Here is a 24,102-nt window from a genome sequence, read left to right on the forward strand (position 1 = left end):
TTCAGATAGCTTTCTGGATCGGCCACTGTCAACACCAGGTCAAGGCACCACCGCATACGTTCATATGAGTGCAAATGGACAGTTGAAAACAGATCAGGATGACGCCCCTACCCGGCTGGCCCCTGTATACGGCATTGCCAACATTACATGTGCCGTGAGGGAACCCTAAATATTAAGTGATCATTGTGATTTTTTTCTCACAGTACTTTGGCAACAAGTTGAATGCATTGAGAGGGTGTGCGTGATTAGTTTCCTGGATTTACTTTTTTGGGACACCCTAATGAGCAAGGTGGAAAAGGAGAAGATCAGTACCACAGAGTGCTTCAGCAGCCCCACCGGCAGACAGGAGACATTTGACAATTTCTCAGACACAGGTGAATGGTTTAGAAAACCGACCCCACTGTGCTTTTAACCAGGAATGACCTTATAGAATGATTAAAAGCTCATAAAAGGGAAATATCATTCGGAAGTGTTGTTGGATTTTACCTGCGACCCTCCCTTCCCCAGTTATTTCCACTTAACGCATGGGCTTTGATGTGCTTGTGGACTCCAATGTGCGCGCTGCACTTTTGGGCTCCTCATTCAAAACCTGTACACTATTCGGTGAGGGGAGGAGTTTTCCAGAACTGTCTTTCTAAGCCGAACATGCTGAAAGCTGTCTTAAGTCTCTGTTACTCTCGAGTAATAGAGTTCTCGAGTTATTCCCGCTTGCGTCATGGGTATAAAACTGCTTGGAATGACAATTTTGCCCTGTACTTTTGCGCCCCTAATGGTTTCCCGGAGCCATTTTTCTACGCTGGTACTGATCCCGAGTCTCTACGACCTTCTTAGCCAAAGTTATGTCCGAAAAACCGAATAAAATGGCCGAAAACCTCGAAAATCTGTGAATAACTGAAACTGCAAATTTCGAAGCATGAAGTGGCGAGGGATATCTGTTCTGTATTACAGCCAAAACGTGTTTCGAAGTTTGTTCCCCTTAAAGCATACAGTTGTCCTTTGTATTTTATGGCTATATATGATATGACTATTATACAGTGTTGTTTGGTCATTGGCACCCACAGTGGATTATTATTTTTTTTTACTTGACCTGTGCATTTACCTTTTCTCTATTTTGTACATGTGCATGTGTGTATTGTATGACAGAATAATGACCCAGAAAGGCTCGGGTGTTCTTCCTGACATTTAGAGGGAGAGAGAAAGTGAGGGGGTGAGTGAAAGTCAAGGCGCTTAAATTGTGTTGCAGACTAAACATGAAACGGAGCACACTTGAAACTGGCACTTTGGAGATAATGTTCAGTTTGAATCAGTTCTGTGGCTTTATCATAGGGTAAACGGTATACAACCTTTCTTATTTTTTAAAATTCTGAGGTTTCAGTTTCACATAATGTAAAATACTAACTTTTTGAAAAAATATGTGCATGGTTTGTTTACCTGGCATAAAATTTGTGTGGTACAGGCTTTTGATGTTATTTTGCTTTCTTGACTGCATGCTGTCAGTGTGCTGATATGACAGCGTGTCAAGATTGCACATGTGAGTGGAATGGCAGGGCCTGAATGAGTGTGAGCAGGTGCACCTCATGACGGCTGGGTAGTTTATTTGTATCCAGTCTGATTCTGGTTGTCTGGTCCTACCAATTTTATGAGTAAAGCTTCTTCTAATGAGCATCTCACTTAGAAAAATGTATCAATTATTCTCATATTTTGATAGCTGATTTAAAAAAAAACCAAAAGTCATTCAGCTGCTTCGACAAAGTTAGAGCCGCTGTCGGTGTTGATGGCGACTTTATGTTCCACGCAGAGAGCATTTGTTTCCGGGTCTGAGCAATCATTTCAACCATGTGGTCGTCCGAGAAATAGGCTGTATCAAGCAGCTGAGACTTGTTTTCTTTTAAATGGGCCGTGAAACTGATGTAGGTCTCCATGGTTCGTTGTCCTTCTCGAATCAAAATACAACCGACGTCGAGTTCATTCTTGGCCCCAACACCACACCATGAGCGTCGACTACTGCTATACTCGAAATGCCTTTGGCCTGGCTACTGTTAACCATTTCACTATTATCTCACTCCATCATGTTCACTTGTAGCGTTAGCAGACCGGTTGATAGCAACATTGTTCTGTTTGTTTTTCCTGATAGCCACGTGACTTCACATGTAAGAACACAGGCTGAACTTTCTTAAAGGGGAATGAGCACAGCTGAACAACACAGTCATAGCGGGCTGAAAAGACTAATATTTTCGTTTCATTAAAAGGCCCAGTTTACCGACATGGTCAAACGTATATCGGTCATCTTGAACTATCTTGGTAACTGTAAATTTTCAGTAAACAGCCTGGCTCTACATAATAACATAATGCAGTAAACACAAATTTATTGTGATTTTGTTTTGTGTTTTAGATGTGTTTGTGGATTGGAAACAAAATGCCAATGAAGTGATCATCAAGTTGCGATGTGGAGAAAGTGTTCAGAAGATTGAAGATGTCAACACAACCTTCACCGATACACACTGTTATGTGCACTTTTCAGGTGAGGTCATCTTTATGCCACATGAATATATGAGTTGATTTTGATGAATAAGACATTTCCATGAAATATTAAATACTGTATTCAATTTGTTAAGGTTTTGCACCTATCAAAAAAAACATTTTAAGTCTGTAAATAAAAATATATCTGAAAAAATGATTTTCAAGACCAACTAAATTGTAGGTTGGCAATTTGTCGATCACTTTTTACTTGAAGACTTGAGTTTCTTCTGTATCATGTTAGTTGATTAATAATTCAATAGATCTATTAATTGACTGAAGACTTAACATTACCTTTGTACATAACATGAAACTCTTTGAGCTGAAGTGTCCCCCTGTTGTTTTGGATATTAGAATTACTTCTAGAACCTTCTAGATAATCAGCATACAGAGAAATTATTTCAATGCAAGTTTAATTAGTAAATCTAATCATGCTTTAATCTGTATCTCTATCCTAATTGGCATATTATATTTGTACTTTTAAACATTTGTGTTAAAAGTTTAAATTTATACAATCCGTTTCCTGCATCAGATGGTCGTGAGTGGTCCTGCCAATTACAGGAGGAAATAGAGGCTTCTTGTAGTAGAGTACAGTACAAAGAAAAGGGTGGGTTTCTTCTGCTAATCCTGCACAAGAAGATTCCAATTCACATTTGGCCTTCACTGAAAGTACGTTGAAAACAAATTTAACTTTTAAGTTGGTATGATATGTCTTCTAATTTTTACATTTGCTGTGTTTAAGTCCAACAAGAAAGAGAAAGAGGTGGGACCCACAGAGACAAAAAATGTCAAGGTTCCAGAACCAAGGTCTGTAGCCTCAGAGTCGTCGGACCATCTGAAGTTGTCCTCCCTGCTGGCACAGCATCAATCTCAGGGTCCTCCCTCCCCCTCATGCACTGCATTGAGATGCAGTGGAAACAAAACTGAGCGTGGTGTCAAACGCCATTTAAAAAACAAACAACCATCCGACAAGAACTCAACAGACTGTGTGGTGAACACATTCGGAGGTCGGGATGCAGCAGCCGCTTCTTTTATGCCAGTTCCCACTAAGAACAGCAACTTGCATCCCCAAGAACCCAGTGCAAAGCGTACCATTGCCAATCTTTCCCGGAACACCAAGGACGTAAAGTCTCCTACTTTAGGTCACATGGACTCAGACCAGATCGGAACGTCGCATGTACGCGTGCCTGCTGCAGAGCCCTGTCAAACACTGCACAGAAATGGAGACAGGAATACAGAACAATTAGTTAGTGAACATGGGAGCACTGTTTCCAACATGATTCAGGTTAGTACTGAAATTTTGTTTTATATATATTATATTTTTGTTTTTTTGGGGGTTCAACAACTTTGTTTTAGGTTAACATGTTTTGCATTAAAGGCATTATTTATGAAAAGCACTTAAAGCTGCAATGCTGCTTAAATTTGAATCAAGTCGAGTACATGCAAGCGAGTTCTGATGTTTTTTTTCTATTTATTTTTAGGAGGCAGGTGAGCAATATAACACCTCAGACACAAAGGATAAATGCTCTGAAACTGGTGATAGTGAAAACATACCACGGATTCCTGTGAGCATAAGTGGCTCCCTGAAAACTTTGGACTTAAAAAAACATGTTGACTCCTTCTCTATAGACAGGAGTAGAGACAAAACTAAAACTGAGACAGAGAAAAAGGCTCCATTTCATGAATCGGTACAGGATACACAAACCCACCAGCAGGTTGTTTCGAGAGGTGCTGCCTCAGTGTCAGATGTGTCTGCCATACAAGAGCCATCATCAGTGTCTTTGACCCAGATTCAAGGCAACTATGAAGGAGAGGAGAAGCGTGACCAATCCAAAGAGGAACCACCCCTCACCAAAATACAGGAAGGTTAGTCTTGGCAATTTTGAGTCATTTTGAGCTGTTTGTTTTTTTCCACTTTTATCACTAAATTTAATGATGAAAATTACTTCACCATAGCACCAGAGCCAATGGTAAACCTGCAATCTGTGAAGAATGACTCGTACGAGAAAGGCACAGACTTAATGGTGGTGAATGTCTACATGAAGGGCATCTGTAGGAACACATCCAGGGTCATTTTCAGGGAGCAGGATTTTACTCTCATCTTCCAGACAAGGTACTTTCTGGATGGTAATCAACCAAAATACCCCCCCCCCCCCACACACACACACACTTTTCAGCTAAATCAAAATCTATGGTCCAACCAGTGACAAAGCTTTTTTACGTTTGTGTTTTTTCCCCTTTAAATAGTGACGCCAACTTTCTTCGGCTTCACCCGGACTGTGGCCCAAACACAGTCTTCAAGTGGCAGGTCAAACTCAGGTAACCATATTCACTCTTGAAATGACAGAACAAGAGTTTTGCATTAAAAAAAAAAAAATCTTTTCAATGCAGTGTTGTTTTCGTCAACAATGACGATAACAAAAATACGGAGTTATTGTAGGAGGTTATTGAGTGCTGACGTGAAAATTGTCGTAATAATTATATTTATTTATTTATTTGCCTTTCATTAGTAATGACAACCACTTGACCCTTCTGCCGCTTAATCTGGCATGTCCTTGAATGTATGCCCATACCTGTTACAGGAATCTGATACAACCTGACCAGTGCTCCTACTCCTTCACTGTATCACGGGTCGACATTAACCTGAAGAAGAGACACAGCCAACGCTGGGAGGGTCTAGAGGCCCCCGCCACACAAGGTCTGATGGCAAGCTTCTACTTGACAGATATTTGACCCCTCGCATGTGGTTTAATACATAGAAATGGGCAAAATAGATAGGCGTATCAATTCGCCATGGCAGGTTCGTGTAATTGGTGAGTGTCCAAACCTTGGTTGAACTTTCTAAGGAGCCAGTGAGGGTTTATTTACAGGTAAAATTCATCATCAATAACTAGCTTTCCCTCGTTGCAGCAGATATGCTGAAAATAGTGAACTAATTTTTGGGCTATGAGGAACATTCATTCATTCATTTTCCATGCCACTTTTCCTCACATCTGACACCAAACTTTTCAAGAAAAGTATTTTTTCACTCTGAACACAATGTATACACGTATACATTGTATAATGGGATACTTACACCAATAGACATGCAGTTCATTGCCCTGTAAAAAAAAAAAACAACAACATAAATTAACCATAAACTGTAAAGGTGGATTGTAGTGTTTTTTAGTAAGAAAATGACAGTATTTAAACAAAGCTCTTTAAAACAGATGTAGAAAGGATTAGGGCTGGGTGAGTTTCAAGATCAAAGATGGGGAAAAAATATGTCTCGGTGATCAGCCATGTCAGATTACTATTACTATATAATTACCTATATTACTACGTGTCATATTATTACTATCTTTGGCCAGATTGCCCTGCCCTAGTCTGAACATTTTTTCAAATGATCTAAAGAAAGTGATTTCTTAAAGTGTAGTATAAGAGTTAGTTTTATTATTCATTATTTTTACATTAGCATCACAATCACCTCCTCCTCTAACCACAAGGTCCATTCTCCTCTGTTTAAGGTGCAGTGGGTGGTGCCAAAGTGGCTGTGCCCTCGAGTCCCGCCTGCACTGAAAAGAGCCAACCAGGCAGCAGCCAGCACAGTTTGCCCACCAAGGAAGAGCCTCCCAGGGTCGGTGAGGAAAAACCAAAGGCTCCCAAAACGCCATCCAGGGTGGAGGATAGTGGTTTGGAAACTGTGGCTCCTCGTACAGTCTCTGACCATGTAGCCATCACCAAGTCAGAACCCACTGTTATGACTGTGAGTTATCGAATGCTGATTTTTTTTCTTCCACAGAATGATGAATTATTTTCCAAGTTTGGTAAAACTTAAATTTTTCATTTTGTAATCTGTTTTATTCACATTGCAGCCCAAGCCAACCTGCATGGTGCAACCCATGACCCATGCACTCCCTGCTAGTAATGAGCACCATGAGGAGGAGGAGGAAAAGAAGGTCTGCCATCCTGGTTTCACAGGATTGGTCAACCTCGGAAACACCTGCTTTATGAATAGTGTCATACAATCCCTGTCCAACACCAGAGAACTCAGGGATTACTTTCATGGTACAGGAAGATATATGAGTTATAAGTTAACAGTAATTTTCCCTATCATCTCAATTACATTGAAGGGCATCCTGCCACAACATTGATTTCCATCCTGATTCCTGATCTCCTTTAGATCGAGCATTTGAATCAGAAATCAACTGCAATAATCCACTTGGCACAGGAGGCCGGCTAGCTATTGGCTTTGCAGTGTTGCTCAGGGCCCTTTGGAAAGGAACGCACCATGCGTTTCAGCCCTCAAAGCTAAAGGTATGCATGACAATTATGCGTTTTAAAATGTGTTTAACTTGAGAAAATCCATAGGATCATCCCCTTCATTATGCTTTTGATTTAACCTTGCAGGCAATTGTAGCAAGTAAAGCCAATCAGTTTACAGGGTATGCCCAGCATGATGCCCAGGAATTCATGGCGTTTTTGCTTGATGGCCTCCATGAGGACTTGAACCGCATTCAGAATAAGCCATACACTGAGACAGTGGACTCGGATGGCCGCTTAGATGAGGTTGGTGTAAAGGAGAGGGCTGCATGCCCTCTGATAGTTGGGGTTCATGGACTACTCTTCAGATAAAAGTCTTTAATAGAACACTTATTTGCAGAGACGTGGAACAGAATGAAATGACAATCATTTTATCAGGACACTGATTACTGACTTTGATGAAACAGTAGTTTAACTTGGTACTTTGTCACAGGTGGTCGCAGAGGAAGCATGGCAGAGGCACAAGATGAGAAATGACTCATTCATAGTGGACCTCTTCCAAGGCCAGTTCAAGTCCAAGCTTGTCTGTCCTACCTGCTCCAAGGTAATTTTTTTTTTTTTACATTCAGATTTAAATTACTAGTCACTCCTCATTTATTAGTCTCTTCTCTCCCTTTTAGGTATCCATAACATTTGACCCTTTCCTTTATTTGCCTGTCCCGTTGCCACAAAAACAAAAGGTGCTCTCAGTTTTTTATTTTGCCAAGGAACCGCATAGAAAACCCATTAAGGTGAGTTTGACAAAAATGCCAGTCATTTTAAAATTTTCGTTATGAAGTTTTTAATTTTTTTTTTATATTCATGTGCCAGTTTTTGGTGAGTGTAAGCAAGGAGAACTCCAGCACTGCAGAAGTCCTTGAGTCCATCAGCAGGAGTGTTAGGGTCAAACCTGAAAACCTCAGACTTGCTGAGGTTGGATTCCTTTTGGAATTCAAGTTTCATATTTTTGCCACATGTCTCTTGTTTGATCATACTGAGCTTGTTTCATTTGACTTAGGTGGGGAAAAACTGCTTCCAACAAATGTTTTTGCCTTCCCATTCCCTGGACACTGTGTCTTCCTCGGACATGTTGTTCTGCTTCGAGGTGCTTTCCAAAGATCTAGCAAAGGAGAGAGTGGTATTGCTCAGAGTTCAGCAGGTAACAAAAACAGCTTTTCTTTAAAACTTATTTGCACAATAAGTGTTTTGTGCCTTTACAAAACAATAAAACGTATTTACGCAATAAGTGTTTTGGTCCTTCACAAAACAATACAATCTACTTTGTTTTCTTTACAGAGACTACAGGTTCCAAATATCCCCATCTCAAAGTGTGCCTCCTGCCTGAAGCCTCCGATCTCTGAGGATGACAAGCTGAAGCGTTGTACTCGCTGTTATAGTGTTGGCTACTGCAATCAGTGAGTTCTCATATAGTGGCACATCATGTATTAAATGTTCCTGTCACGTCGCAATCATGATCATTTCATTGTTGTGCTTTCCTTATCTTGGCAGAGTGTGTCAAAAGATCCATTGGCCTAGCCACAAGGGCCATTGTCGACCCAACACTGAAAATGTGGGTTTGCCGTTCCTAGTTAGTGTACCCGAGTCCCGACTGTCGTACAGCCGCCTTACTCAGCTCCTACACGGTTACTCCAGGTACAAAGTCATGCTTTTGGCATGCCAACATGCAAAATGCACCCATTCCTACACATTTGTACTTCAGATCTACTGGAAACCCTTCCACACTGGGTAAAGCAATTGGAGTTTAAGACATGCAATTACATACTATAATATAATTTGCTTGACAGTTAGATACTATGTGGATGTCTACTGCGATGAGCATAGTCATACATGATAATTAAAACAATTGTAAAGAGTTGCACCCCACTGTTTGTTCCATTATTATGTCATCCCTAATTTCTTTCTGCAGATTTTCAGTCAATGTGTTCCAGCCACCTTTCCAGTCAGGGAGGACATCCCCAGAAATATCTCCTTTACTTGCAATGCAACCAGCAGCTTCTCTAGGCGGACCAAGCTCCGGAGATGAAGCCATGGGTGGAAGCAGTATTGTAGAAATAAATGACTGTGGACCTGAAAAAAGCACTTTAATGCTTAACTCCCCGAAACAACAGAACTGGACACCAGCCCTTGACTCTGGTGATACTGTTTCCCTTACTCCCTACCAGACATCTCTCTCCACCACACAGACTTCAGACTCTGGGTTCTCAGAGTCAATCTCCTCTACTTCCTGCTGCTCTCTTGACACCCATTTGGAAAAAGAAACATCTTGTGAGAAGGCAGTACGACCAGAAGGTGTGCCCCCCCCCCCACATCTATATTTTTTTGGGCCTAATCTTATTTGTCTTTCCTGTTTCGTATTTTGCAGCTGCAGTAGCAGGCTACCAGCAACCTAATGAACCATCTTCAGGGCATGCGAGTCAGTTCTACATTGTTCTGCTGGATTCTAACAACAAGGAGCAAAGACTGGATGAGAAAGGTAGGAGCAATATTGCGGATTTTCTGTTAGCCTGATCAAACCGCTTTTATGCAGCCCAAAAAAATTCTACTTAAATTTTCCCTGCAAATCTGTCCGACAATTATAAGAAAAGGATACAGACTCCCGATTTTAATTGTATTGAAACCCATTTTTCAGAAGACTTACTGGGCGAGCTCTCTGATGATGCGACCGTAGAACTTGTGTGGAAAAACAACGAGCGTCTAAAGGAGTATGTTCTGGTGAGCTCCAAGGAACTGGAGTATGAGGAGGATCCTAGTTCTTTGAGTGAGACAGCCAGAGCAGGGCATTTCACCCTGGAGCAGTGCCTCAACCTCTTCACCAAGCCAGAGGTGCTAGCACCAGAAGAGGCATGGTAAGGTTCTTCAAATCACCACTATTTACTGAAGGCGTGAATTGTCACATTTCACCATGACTAGATCATAGTTTTTTTTAATGTTATGTTTTTATTTTATAGCCAAAATAGCCAAAAACATGATGATAATAATTTTGAGCCCTTGGATTAAATATTTAGTAATATGAAAAGTCATTTTTATAAATCATCTATTTCTGGAAATTCCAACATAATCAGACATAGAGACATCTAGACATTAGAGCAGGGCGGTAAACCGAAAATTTACCGTCACCGAAATTCTTCACAATGGCCGACGTAATTTTGACCATGTCAGCAAATTCGGTAATTTAATAAAACAAGAAAACAGTCTTTTCATCCCGCTTTGACTCTGTGTTGTTCGGCTTATGTTCATTCCCCATTAAGAAAGCAGACAGTGTGCTTACGTATGGAGTCACGTGGTTTTCAGGAAGCCAAACAAACAGAAGCCTGGAAGGCTAACGCCAGCGGCTAACGCTACAAGTAAACGGGATGGAGTCGGGCTTAAGTTAGCTTCGCCAAACTTTAGCTTCGCCAAACTTTCACCCGACATTAAGTAAACTCTTGCCGGGTTCCAGACGGGCCTTCACCCGCTGTCCTCCCTGGTTCTCACGATTTCAGGAGAGGATGCTTTCAGTGCTTTCTTCTGATAGCCAAGCCACAGGCTAACGCTAGCGGCTAACAGCGGCTACAAATGAACGTGAAAGAGTCGGATAGCGGCTCTAACCTTGTCGAAACGGCTGAAATTAATGATTGGACTGGGCACGGACTTCATGTAGCAATCATTATGTCGTGTTATTTGGCATCTCTGTGTGATTTCTCTGAAAGCTTTCATGATGGTAAAGCACTCAGCATAAAGTATAATCCAACAGTGAAGCCTATATATAAAATGACAGTTTAATGGTCACAGCTATTTTTCTGTATGTGTTTGCTTTATTCTGCCATCATAAAACCTTAAATGCTTCATTGGCATCAGAGCAATACATCTTTAATCTGGTTGTGTCTGTGTGAGGGGGGTGCATGTATTAAAAAATGTTTCGGGAAAAAAAAAAAAACCTGAAATCTTGACGTAAACACTTGTGTTGAATAATTATGTCACAGTAGCCATTACCAATAAGTTGTCTGAAGTGTACTGTTAAAGCTGCTAGTCATTTTTATTAGAATGACATGTTTGCACAGTCGTCATATTGATTTTTATAATGTTGTACATTTTTCAAGTCTTACAAGCTGTTATAAATGTTTACACTAGAATTCTTATTGTTTACAAGATTTTTTTTAAATACTTAATGTTTAGACTGCATGTGCAATTGTTAAATTGAAAGCTGGTAAATAAATTTTAGGAGAAATGGTTAATTTGTAATCCATGCATTGATTCAAATTTTCAAATTATATAACTGTCCGCTTGGGCGAATTTATCGTCATTTATCGTTATCGAGGTAAATCTGCTCACTTTATCGTGATACGTACTTAAGGCCATATCGCCCAGCCCTAATAGACATAGCGGTTTACTGAAAATTTACCGTTGCAGAAATGGTTCAGGATGACCGACGTAATTTTGACAATGTCGGTAAATTCAGTATTTTAATGAAACAAAAAAATAAAGACTTTTCAGCTTGCTTTGACTGTGTTGTTTGGATATGTTAATTCCGTAAGTTCAGTCAGTGTGTTTAGGCAAGGCATATTTATTTATAGAGCACAATTCAACACATGGCAATTCAAAGTGCCATTAAGATCATAAAAATCACATTTAAATCAATACAACGTAAAAACCAAGACAATCAAAATCGGAAATAAAATTATACATAAAAATCGCATTTAATAACAAATAGAATAAAAATAAATAAATCAAAATAGAACAAAAACTACTACTTTTACGTTTACGTATGAAGTCACGTGGTTATCAGAAAATTATAAAAAAAAACAGAAGCCAGGTACGCTAACGCTACAAGGGAACGTGATGGAGTCTGATAATGGTGAAAGTACTGGTAGCCATGCTACAGGCATTTCGAGTATAGATGCTCATAGTGTGGTGCCATCGCCACCTGTGACAGCGGCTCTAACCTTGTCGCAACGGCTGAACTTAATGAGTGGATTGGACACGGACTGCATCTAGCAATCGGTATGTCGCGTTATTTTGTATCTGTGTGTGATTTCTCCGATAGCTTTTATGATGCTAAAGCATTCAGCAGAAAGTATAATCCAACAGAGTAGTGACAGTAGTCACTGTAGAACAGACATGTCCAAAGTCTGGCCCGGGGGCCAAATGCAGCCCGTGATCAAATTAGATCCGGCCCCCAGCCTCTGTCATGAAATCAATAACGTCTGGCCCGCACACTGACTTAATAAATTGGTCAGCAGTACTGCTAGCAGCATATGAAGTAGCTTACACACTAAATGCTGCTCCTCATTTACCCACTAAAAGGCATCAGCACTCTAAGCAACATTACCCCGTGTGACCCTTTACTCCCAATTTTCTAAAATGGCGAGAATCAACAAAAAAAAAAAGTTGACTGCAACGGGGTGACGCTTCAAGGATAGGTGGAAATTGGATTATTTCTTCACTAAAATACGCAACAAATGTGTCTGCCTCATTTCCAAAGAGACTGTCGCTGTTTTTAAAGAGTTCAATGTGAGGCAATATTACCAAACAAGACACGCCGACATGTACGACAAAATTACAGGGAAGATACGTAGCGAGAAATCGAAGCAACTTGAAGGTAGTTTAATTTTACAGCAGCAGTATTTCGCAAGAGCCCGAGAGTCGAAAGAAAACGCCACAAAGGCTAATTGCGAGTTTGTTGAAATTATTAATTAAAAAAATAATAATAATAATGACGCCAACATGACACACAGAATGGCTTGCTAAAACTGCTTAACTATATTATTCAACGTAAATGGAGGTCAGCCACGGTCGCCCCCTCACATTTTTACCACACAAAATCTGACCCCCTTTGTAAAAAGTTTGGACACCCGTGCTGTAGACTGTTTAATGTCCATAACTATTTTTCTGTATGTGCTTGCTTTATTCTGTGTCATTACTTCCATCATAAAATCTTAAATGTTTCATTGGCATAAGAGCAGAATATCTTAATGTGTGGGAGCGTTTGTTTATGTGGGTGTGTGCGGGGTGCATGTGTGCGTGCATGTATTTTAAAAAAAATGCTCTGGAAAAAACAAACAAACCTTGATGTTAACACTTGTGTTGAGTAATAATGTCACAGCAGCCATTAACAATAAGTTTGAAGTGTACTCTTCAAGCTGTAACTGTAAGTCATTTGTGTTACACTGATATTTTTCCACAGTGGTCATATTGATATTTATAATGTACATTGTTCAAGTCTTACAAGCTGTTATAAATGTTCATACTTAAATCATTGAATGCTTATTGTTTACAAGATATTTTTATATACTCAATGTTTACACTGCATGTACAATTGTTAAATATGTTAAATAGAAAGCTGGTAAATAAATCAACGAGAAATTGTTAATTTGTATTTCATGAATTGATTCAGATTTTCAAATTATAGAACACTCCGCTTTGGCGGATTTATCGTCATTTATCATTATCAAGGTAAATCTGCTCAATTTTACGTGATTCGTACTTAAGCCATATCACCCGCCCTAATCTGACAACAGTTTTCAAAATCAAGCTTTAGTCTTGGAAACTATTGATTTAAAAGGTTTTGTCTTTAGAAGGATTGTAATCTGTTTATGCCATATTTTACCCCTAAAGGTACTGTCCAAAGTGCCAGCAGCACCGTGAGGCCTCCAAACAACTGCTGCTTTGGAGACTTCCTAACATTTTGATCATCCAACTCAAGCGCTTCAGCTTTAGGAGTTTTATCTGGAGAGACAAGATTAATGACATGGTTGACTTTCCTGTCAGGTGAATGAATGTCTATTGAGTAAAGTTGTCTGCCTTTGCAGTGTTTGTCCAATTCTAAAACATTTTATCTTCTAGAAATCTGGATCTGAGTAAGTTCTGTATTGGCCAGAAGGACGAGATGCAGCATCCGCCTATCTATGACTTGTATGCAGTCATCAACCACTATGGGGGAATGATCGGTGGCCACTATACCGCCTATGCTCGCCTGCCAAGTGACAAAAACAGCCAACGCAGTGATGTTGGTGGGTTAATTTATTACTATGACATTAATTCAGGTTTATTTTTTCTGTTCCTCATTCCCAAGCTAATGTTTCATTTAACACAGGCTGGCGTCTATTTGATGATAGCACTGTAACAACAGTGGAAGAGAGCCAGGTGGTGACACGCTATGCCTATGTCCTTTTCTACCGACGCCGAAATTCACCTGTGGAGAGGCCGCCACGCTTCCTCATGCCAGTTGGGGCGGACTCTCCACCTGCAATGGGAGCTACTGCCAGTCAGGTGAGGGCACTGCAGTAAGCTATAGACCCTACCCACGTGACGTCACAACTCCGTCCTCCTGACTGGTACCGCCCAATTGTCCGTCAACACATCGTGTTTACCTGTTACGGCTACGTACATTCCTCCTATTTACGGCGTGTTTTTCTGCTCGCTAACATTAATAATCAAAATGGTGAAGGCGTGTGTGGTGGTCGGTTGCAATAACAGAGAAGATAGACTGAGAGACTTGAAGTTCTACCGGATTCCGAGAGACCCGGAGAGGAGAGAGCGAGATGTGCTGCTGCAATTCGACGAGGAGACTGGGCTCCAAACGATTACCACAGATTATGTAGTAGTCATTTTATATCTGGTAAGATGCATTTAATATATATTTAGAGGGTTTTGGGCTGACAACCACAATTAAGATCATTGCTAGGCTAATCGCCGACATCATACACGTATGTATGTAGTGAGTGTGCTATCGCTAAACCATATAAACATTAAAAGCCCTGGCTCCATTGACAAATGACATGAAATACATTAGACTTGACAGTGGATGTTAGCAAGAACAAAAGATTTTGAATTGAAAATTTCGTAACTCACCTTTCCAAGCACAAGATAGATTCCTGCCGAATTTTCGTGGACGAGGACCTGTTTCACCCAACCACCAACGAAGTATTTATAAGCCTCCAAGCTCTTAAAGTTTTTCAAACTTTCGTGAGAATAGGCTGATTTTGTGTGGACAAGATAGTTGTACATATCAGGGTAGCTAGCAGATGTCAGGCAAATACGGCGGAGACAGCGGGTCGAAAAACATCGATTTAGGCATCAAATATGGATCTGGCGAATGGATAAACTGAAGCTTTTCCACATAACGCCTTTTATGCAACGCATCAAGTGAGTTTACGGCATCCGAAAGCACCGGGTCTTCCATGAAATGCATTATAAGTTGCTCGATCAATTGAGACCATTGATAATACAGACACAAAATGATGGACAAGGGGGCGGAACAATACAGCGATCACGTGATTTTGTGACGTCGGTGGGTAGGGTCTATTGTGTATTATGTGTTATCATAGTACAGGACATTCTTGTAAATTGCGTGTGTGCCATTTAAACTGAAAGTTGATGTGCAGTGAAGGATTGTAGACTTTCTTCTTCAGTGTTGTTTTAGCAGCCCTTTTAATTTTTGTTTTAGTCAGTGTTTTGGATGAAAATACTTATTAGTCTTAGTCATATTTTAGTCATTTCAAAATGTGTTATTCTTTGTCTATTGTAGTCGACAGTCAAAATTTTTTCGTCTGTAAAATTCAAAAGTTTCAGTCCAAAAATAACTGAAGGTTTCCAACAATTTCGAAAGAACATAGACAAGCATATATTGTAGCGTCTACAAAGACAACGACACAACAAACAGAAACATAGGGCTATAATCTATCTGTTCTACCAGTGTTCCTGCGGGTCCTTAAAAAGTCTCAAAATCTCTTAAATTCAAAATCCGTATAATCAAGGTCTTTAATTGTCTTAAATTTAATGGAAAATTGCAGTAGGTAGATTTCCAGACGATGCGTTTAATGCCAATGAAATCACTGTAGTACGCCGTAGAACTAATAGTGTTCATTTGTTTTATTAGTAGTTGTGGTGTGGTCCGCAAATGTGGAAAACAAGATTGGACCCAAAAGCAGTGAACAACAAGGGATGCGTTCAAAAGGTTTATTAAATGCAACAAAAACACGCGATCGCAAAAGAAGGGTCCGTGACAACAGTTCGGCGGGGATCACAAAACTAATCAGAGGGTAAACTAAGGTGGTTGGCAAATAAGCCAACAAGGTAACAAAACAAACTAACACAAAACCTCTCAAATACCTGCACAAGGTGGAGGATACCAAAACAAAGCGGTAGACGAATAAACCCAGGTAAGAGTGAAACTGGCTAGGTGCAGATCACAGGCTCAAGATTTGAAAACATTCAATGGCGACCAGCAAGGCAATATCTTGGCAACCCTCCCTTGGGTCGCCTGCGTTTAAATATACCGCTGATGAGATTGGGCGTAGGTGCGACCGTGGGAAAGCTGCCAACACTCTGAAATGAACACAATCTGACCATCAGCCAAAATATGACAAGTTGTGCACTAAATACGAGAGGTTTGGGAATAATATATGTTATACGGTACGCTGTCCACAACATCAGTGTACATCAGCGCCATTTCGTGATTATTCGTGATTGTAAATGTGATCGGGAATATGCAGAAAAGGGGAAGTGTAAATTTAATCAAAAATTGATGGAAGATGGTTGGTGGGTCCGTGTATCTTTCGGCAATTCGTTTCTCCTTCTAATTTTGGAAAACTGAAAACGAACCCAATTCCGTTTTTTGTATTTATGAGGTTCACAAAAAACGAGAAATGAATTGTCTCCCAGATCCGTGTCTCTTTTGGTAATTAGATATTACGTTTTGAAACGGGTTTGAAAAACAGGAAAAACGGCTGGTTATTTGGTTTTAGTTTTAAAACGGAAAAATCAAAATTGAAATACAGCTTGATTTTCTTGTTTCTTATCCGGAACGAGTAAAGAAAAGTCCCAAAACAGTTTGATTTTTTAATTTTAAATTCTTTAACCAAAATAGAATTTAACACAAGACAATAATCGAAAAATGGTCCGTATATTTGTTTTTTGTTACCGGAAGTTGCCACCGGCAAGAATATGTTCTCATACTGACCGGGAGCTGGCGACAGCCTGACGCCTACACGTATGCCTGCCATCCAAAAACACGGTAGAGACGAAGAGTGTGCAATTAATAGGCATAGATGCGCCTCTCTGACATGGAGAGGCTCTGCGCGGCTCCTGTTCGCAATTCCCGTCCAGCGCCTACTCTGTTTAATCCAAATTATTTATTTTTTAACAAGTATTCTTTAGTTTAACATCCATACATTGTTTTAGTTTACATATATAATTATCAGGGCTGTCAAAATTATCGCATTAACGGGCAGTAATTACATTTTTTAATTAATCACGTCGAAATATTTAACGCAATTAACACACATGCCCTTGCCTGGTACACCAGACTCACCGCTGTTCCAGCTATTGAGTCTGGCCACCATTCTCGCGGATACAATTTCCAGGGCGGAGCAAGCCACAGCAAACAGACAGCGGAGTGGACCAATCAGCGACGGGCAGACGTGACGTTAGTAAAATGACGAGGGAAGGACGAGGGACTTGCGCGCGGAAGTAAACATACGAAGAGAGCGGAGTTTATTCAACATGGCTAGCGCGAGACAGACTGTTGTCAATGACTTGTGTCGATGTGTTTTTGGTGATTTAAAACTGATTTTACCGTGGATTGGAACATATTCTCGGCTCTCCCGTTCACCATCTGTGTTGTTGTGGAGACGACTTTCAACGCGCAAGAGTGACGTTGCTCGTTAAGAACACGTCACGCAAATAAACGAATCTGATTTGTCGATTGAATTTGTACCTGCTCGAGAGGCCGTTAATGGGCTGGTTCCCAGACTATACTCTCAGTGTTTGAAAAATACAGGGAGAATAGTCTGGCAGAGCCAGGCAACACATGCCCCGCTCAGATTAAAATGACAGCACAGTGTCATGTCCACTTGTTACTTGTGTTTTTTGTCTCCCTCTGCTGGCGCTTGGGTGCGACTGATTTTATGGGTTTAAGCGCCATGAGAATTGTGTAATTATTGACATCAACAATGGCGAGCTAATTTATTTTTTGATTGAAAATTTTACAAATTTTATTAAAACGAAAACATTAAGAGGGGTTTTAATATAAAATTTCTATAACTTGTACGAAAATTGATCTTTTAAGAACTACAAGTCTTTCTATTCATGGGTCGCTTTAACAGAATGTTAATGTTAATGCCATCTTGTTGATTTATTGTTATAATAAACAAATACCGGACTTATGTACAGTATGTTGAATGTATATATCTGTCTTGTGTCTTATCTTTCCATTCCAACAATAATTTACAGAAAAATATGGCATATTTTATAGATGGTTTGAATTGCGATTAATTACGATTAATTAATTTTTAAGCTGTGATTAACTCGATTAAAAATTTTAATCGTTTGACAGCCCTAATAATTAGTTATTTTTTTAACAAAAAATTTACAATAAAGTTAGCGAGAGAGAAGCCCTGCCCGGCCCGAACGTAATCATTGACATTTTAGGCCCGACCCTGCCTGAAATTTGGGTCGGGCTTAAGATCTTACCTCTAATGCGCGCACACACACGTCTGCCGGGCTATGGCTCATTTTACAAGCGAACGTGGTGGAATACAAATATTGGGAGTAATTTGTTTTTCAATTTCTGTTCAAAAACTAATATTGGAAAACCGGATCAAGGCTCGTTTTCCGAGTATTGAATAACCAATTTATAATCAAGAAAATGGAAACGATTAATTTCTCATTTATTGTTAACACATATATAAACAAAAAATGGAATTCGGCTCGTCTTCCGTTTTTTTGTTTTCCAAAACTAGAAGGAAAAATGAATGGGCAAAAGGTATACAGACCTTGGTGCCCGGTGCAAAGTCTTGCAAAAAGACTTTTTCGTTAGGAACAACGGGGGTCAAAGCCATCGGGTTGCACATGAGAGGAGAAAAATACCAGCGGTCTGTGGCAGTAGTTCTCTGTTTACAGTGAAATAAAATTAGCTTTTTTTTTTCATCAGAAATTGTTGTGGCATGTTTTGGTCCTAAATAATATTTTACAACTTTAAAAATGTTAAGAGCATTAAATTTGACTTTTTAAATTGTGCAAGAACCCTGTCTACAGTTTTCACCTTTTTATTTTGATTTAAGATTTAAAAAAAACAGCACTAGATCATCAGTCAATAAGAATTTACCTCATTCGGTTTGGGGTCCTCATTGATGTACTTAATATTCTTAATATCTGGGGTTTCTAGTGTTGATTTTCACAATGGCAATCCCTGTATTTTGACAAATTTGATTTCGCGTATTTGTTCCCCCCCCCAAATTATTATTATTATTTTAGGTTTTTCCATGTTAAACATGTTATCATGTTGAATTGTTCACACTGCACAATAAATCCTATTATGCTGACCATCAAAGCTAGCACTAGTCAGTCGCTTTGGTCGAGCGTTTAAAACGACTGGCCGACCTGAAGTCGTTACGTTCGCTGGAAAGTTTGACATGATGAACTTTGCCAAGGTCATTGACATCTCAATGCACTTTTGTGTGAAAATAATCTACAAACAGCATTTCACTGTCCACGTTCTCCGTGAAACTATTAAAACCCTTTTTACGGTTTTTATGATTAAAATGAGAATTGTCGAGGCATTCTTGTGCAACAATAAAAAATAAATTCAATCGTGCTTGGGACCAGAGTAAATGGTCTTGCCCGGGGCGCCGCTGTTTACTTCCTGGCCTTGGCCACGCAATCATCATGGGGGCTACTTCTTTTTTCTGTTGTCCTCCACTTTGCTGCGAAACCCTTTTACACTGGGCTGCCTCTCCTATAAAACAATCTTGAAAAGGCCTTAAGCCACGTGATGGTCTAAAGCCAGCGGCATCAGTCGTGTGGCTTCAAAACGTTTCGTCAGTAGCACAACCTACTGTAGTCGAGCAACCAAGACTACTATAGTGTGTTTCTGCCTTAATAAACCATTGTGCACCAAGTTGAAAGCATCATTTGCTCAGTGTGACACGGTTTTGGTCTTGTGGCACTGATCAGGAACATAAATTTTGTTGTTATGAGTAATTTGCTTTCGCTATTATATTAATCATGAATTTCTTAGTACAAACTATCTGCAATGGAACTCAGGCTAAAATTAAGCGTACCTTTAGTGTGGGGTTGAAATTTTGTGCGATGTTTTGACACGATATTGTAGATACTTACAACAATCTTGATCTTCTAATTGAGACATGAGTAACGGCGTCTTTCTCGCCGCTCATTTGAATTTATGTTTAAAAAAAAAAAAAATTCCATGAGGCTAGTATTTGTCAACAAGATTCAGTGAGCTGGAGATCAGCACGGTGTTACAGATGGCTTGTGAGTTTGAAATTGATAAGGGCTAGCACAATTCCAAAGGCTTTATTGCCTTTCCATTTCCATTCTCTCCATCATAGCTACAGTATTTCCGTTTTAATTTAATTCTTGTGATCAATAGCCGACTAAAGTATTTGCTGCCATTGACAATAGCAATCAATTGAACAATGATTTCTGTGACTCTATGAAAAATTGCCCATGTCAAATCCTAATGATTTGTTAGACCACACCTTTTCCCAGAAGTTGATACCAGTTTCCGCCAATCGCAGGCCTCTCAAATATGGCGGGAACTGGAAGAAGAGGAGGACGGTCTTGACGAAGGCCGCCGCGAAGATTTCTTCTCTGGCCTACGACGCCGACAAACCCAGAGAGGAAGAGATGAGGAAGATGAGGACAGAGCAGAAAGGCATCGTCAACGCATGGCAAGGACGTCAGATTGTCATGACGACGATCGTGTGCGATACTTTGTTCTGGGAACCCTTGCGGCCGTCTTTGCACTTCTGGTCAATTTGGTCTACCCTCTTCTTTCCAAATCCAACTGGGTTTAAGTTGCAGCTCATTGATGAATTCCTCAGGAGTTGAAAACTGAAGATAAATGTTTAACGTGGAAGGAAGCCATATCAGTTGTAACCATTACTTTGGACCATCCAAAATAATGTACTAAAATAATGAAATGGGGGGGATCAAGAGTTTATAGAACTTTATAAGTGGTTGAAACGAGAACTCTACAACGCATTGGCTGATCTTCCTTGCTTTTAATTTTTTTTTTTTTTTTTTAATTTATTTTCGATTGAAAGGCGTGCCATAATATCCTAATTTTTCAGCAACTTAACGTAGCGGTGCCTCTGTTTCGCGCTTGTGTGTTTGTGTGAGGCGGTAGGCCAGGCTGGAAACGTTTTTTAATGGTTAATATAAAGTTTTTGACTTGTTTTCCAATGGAGTGACTTAATCACAAACAAAGAAATAAGCAAAATATTGGTTTAAGGCTGTTTCTTGTTGGCAGATAACCCCATCAGATGGCACAGTGCATTATCTTTATCGTTGGTAAATTATGGCGTTTTCATGGGTATGCTATGGTATGGTGCATTGACTCAAAAAACGCATTCAGGCAAAAGTGCATTTGCGAGACTTAAGCCCCATAATTGCCGTAATTTGCTTTCATGAATGTCAACCGTCATTAATCAGTCCTTTAACCGCAGAATCTCAGGGAGAAAATTTGATGACAATTTGGATTGTTTAACTGTCTTAATATCAGTGTCAGTTTTTGACTGCCTTTCCTCTACTTTGCATTTAAGAGTAGAGAACTTATTTGCATCTTTTCTCAGGCAGGCTATTTGTTGGTTGGTTCTATAAATTGGAACTAACGCTTAACGTGGTTATTGATCAACATTTGTTCCGTTATACTTTTGAACCTTTAACAAACATAAGCACTTAAGTAAAAAACATACATGTTTCTTATGCATAATAGCAATAATTTTGATTGATCAGCTCAATACAAATGTTGTTCACACTTAGACGAATTTGAATGCTTTGTTTTTCATGATCTTTTTTTTTTTGTTTCAACTTGGCAGTCACTGTGTTTAGTTTCCAGTTGTATTTTTTTTCCATTTTATTATTTTTTTAATGTTCAAAAGTACATTTTATTGCATAAGTGATGGTGACTTGCAGTGTAAAATTGAAGCGCTTAAAATTTGACCTATTTGTTGTAGTTTTTAAAATTCTGTATTTTTAACATCGTTTTCAATTGTTGAATTTAAGGACAAAAATACATTTGAAGTCCACACAATTCTATGCTGCTGTGGTGATTCTGATTGTATAGATAGAAATGCAGGACTCAGGGATTTTTCCACTGCAGTCCAACCGGGTTGCCTGACTCCAATATTAAATGTATACAAATAGAATTGTGCAATCTATTTATGCAGTTGTATTGATCTCAATAAATTGTATGTTCTGTGGTATGTCATTGCTTTTCTGTAATGTACAATTCATTAATTATTAGTTTCATTCCAATAATTATCTACATTCCGTAATCCAAACTTGTCTTTCTTGTATACGGTATGTAAATTTGTGTACGTTTTGAAATGGGAACAAAAAAAAAATTACAAGGTATTAGTTGAAAATATACATGCATGTACTCAGCACAACTCGTGACATAAGATGAAATAAAACTGCCTGATTTATCAATGTAGTTATTTTTTTTGTTACAGGCAACAAGTCAGTCACTATTTGGTACTGACCTGGACTCTGAAGTTCCATCGACATTGACCTCGGACGTGCCAGGTGGTGTGTTCGCGCATTCTGGGGACTGTGCAACAGCATCCTACAGCAACATGGAGGATGTGGACTAATCTGTAAAAGAGGGATGCAAAAGTGACCCAACAACATCACGTGAGGATGCATTCAATTAGGAAGATCTTGAATCGGACACATTGGTGCTTATTAAGAAGTCGAGACCTCAATGGGACCATCTGACACTGCAGAAATGGAAGAGCTGGATTTAAATGGCGCCACGTGGAACACTCAGGCTCTATTACATTTACTTATACTAACCGTCAGCATCGTGTGGGCAAAAAGCGTCAGGATACCGAGCAAATACATTTAATGAGCAACTCGAACAGCATCGACTTTTCTGAGAAGCCTATGTACAAGGTTTTGTCTCACGCAGCAATGGTCTTGTCTATGTTTGATGAAGGTCTCAATTGTGATTTTCTTTTTTTTTCTTTTTTTTTTCTCGTACCCATGGCTTTTAAGTTCAGGTCAGGGCCTCGCAAGTTCTTCCACACCAAACTCCTGGCTGTGTCCCAAGACCTCAGTCCATTTAAGGGTAATTGACTTGCCTAAATAAATGTACTCCATGTTGCTTAAGATCTAATGAGCTGTATTGGAGTTCTGCTCATGAAATGCAAATTATAATTGCCACTGGCTCACAGAGGCTGCTGCTGAAAAGGCACTTCCAGGCTCCCCCTACCCAATGAACCTTGTGGTATATCAAAAACTCCACTGCTGACCAGCCCCATTGATTGATTAAATTGTGAATTCCATTTCAAGTGCCCCCCCCCCCTTATATATTTTTTGTTTAGATTTCCGTGTCAGATCTGCAACGGAATTGTAGCAACAACACAAAAACAGATCTGCCTTCTTACTTTTTGTAAAAGGCATGGGTATAATGTAGCTTTGTCCTTCTTTGATATCTGCTATAGTGGGAATTATTTAGCTTCTCAACTGTAAGTTCTCTCAAAATTATGTAATCCTCCAAGAAAGCAGACTGGACTGACGATGAACAACATTTGCTTGTTTTCTAACATGGACAAAAAAAAAAACCCTTACTGAATCATGATTTACGGTTATCTGCAACCCAATTATGAAAGTCCAGTTTTTGAATAAAGGTGTGAGAAAGAAAATTATATCTGAGTAATTACCAAATATTTGACACATTAATTGACAATGAAATAATTGCTTGTTGCAGCCTTAATCTATTTTACATCTATTTTTTCAATCCTCTTCATGCAGTTGTCAAAGGTTTGAGTTAAACTGAAATGTGCATGTTTGCATGTTGTTTACGTGTAACAATCTACATCTTTGTATTTTTTTTCCCAGTTCCCCGTTCAGTGAATTGTTCTCGCCCCTCCTTTCCTTTATAATGGACTACTTAAGTTGGGGGTCTGTATGGAAGCTGCTGTGCATTAAGTGTAAAGGATTAATATAAAAAAAATAAATTCAAGGATTCATAACAGGTTTTGCTGAATAATTCCCCTCCATTTTATATATGTACCTTTGTTGGGACTTTCTATGTTTAAATGATAAGTGATAGTACTTAATAATTTGTATGTTTTTGATGTCTTTGTGCCCTGCGATTGGCTGGCAACCAATTCAGAGTGTACCCTGTCTACTGGCTGTAGTTAGCTGTCAAAGGCTCCAGCGCCGCCGCGACCCTCGTGAGGAAAAGCGGCATTGAAAATGAATGAATGTTTTGGGTGTCTTCGTTTTTTTTTTTTTTTTTTTTTTGCACCGTTTCCCAGTTGAGTGCGACAAAAC

The 24,102-nt window shown here is 39.5% G+C and overlaps 1 protein-coding gene across 5 annotated transcripts in view; it reads left to right on the forward strand.

Annotated features, from left to right (window-relative positions):
- The window catches only part of usp19 (ubiquitin specific peptidase 19), a 40,025-nt gene extending 16,179 nt beyond the window's left edge, over window positions 1-23,846 (forward strand). For 2 of the 5 annotated variants that reach the window (XM_057826441.1, XM_057826433.1), the window contains exons 3-26: window positions 2,393-2,521; window positions 3,050-3,186; window positions 3,260-3,802; window positions 3,999-4,383; window positions 4,474-4,630; window positions 4,765-4,836; window positions 5,100-5,215; window positions 6,024-6,262; window positions 6,372-6,564; window positions 6,680-6,813; window positions 6,907-7,065; window positions 7,253-7,363; window positions 7,440-7,550; window positions 7,630-7,731; window positions 7,817-7,957; window positions 8,095-8,213; window positions 8,308-8,451; window positions 8,726-9,108; window positions 9,182-9,292; window positions 9,449-9,665; window positions 13,414-13,566; window positions 13,642-13,808; window positions 13,892-14,067; window positions 20,337-22,262. In XM_057826441.1, the coding sequence (XP_057682424.1) occupies window positions 2,393-2,521; window positions 3,050-3,186; window positions 3,260-3,802; window positions 3,999-4,383; window positions 4,474-4,630; window positions 4,765-4,836; window positions 5,100-5,215; window positions 6,024-6,262; window positions 6,372-6,564; window positions 6,680-6,813; window positions 6,907-7,065; window positions 7,253-7,363; window positions 7,440-7,550; window positions 7,630-7,731; window positions 7,817-7,957; window positions 8,095-8,213; window positions 8,308-8,451; window positions 8,726-9,108; window positions 9,182-9,292; window positions 9,449-9,665; window positions 13,414-13,566; window positions 13,642-13,808; window positions 13,892-14,067; window positions 20,337-20,615 (4,478 nt within the window). In that variant the 3' untranslated portion in view covers window positions 20,616-22,262. The other 3 variants (XM_057826449.1, XM_057826465.1, XM_057826457.1) reach the window with 3 other exon arrangements.
- The last annotated feature ends 256 nt before the right edge of the window (window positions 23,847-24,102 follow it).

Source organism: Corythoichthys intestinalis, chromosome 2 (assembly GCF_030265065.1).
Source record: "Corythoichthys intestinalis isolate RoL2023-P3 chromosome 2, ASM3026506v1, whole genome shotgun sequence".
NCBI lineage: Eukaryota > Metazoa > Chordata > Actinopteri > Syngnathiformes > Syngnathidae > Corythoichthys > Corythoichthys intestinalis.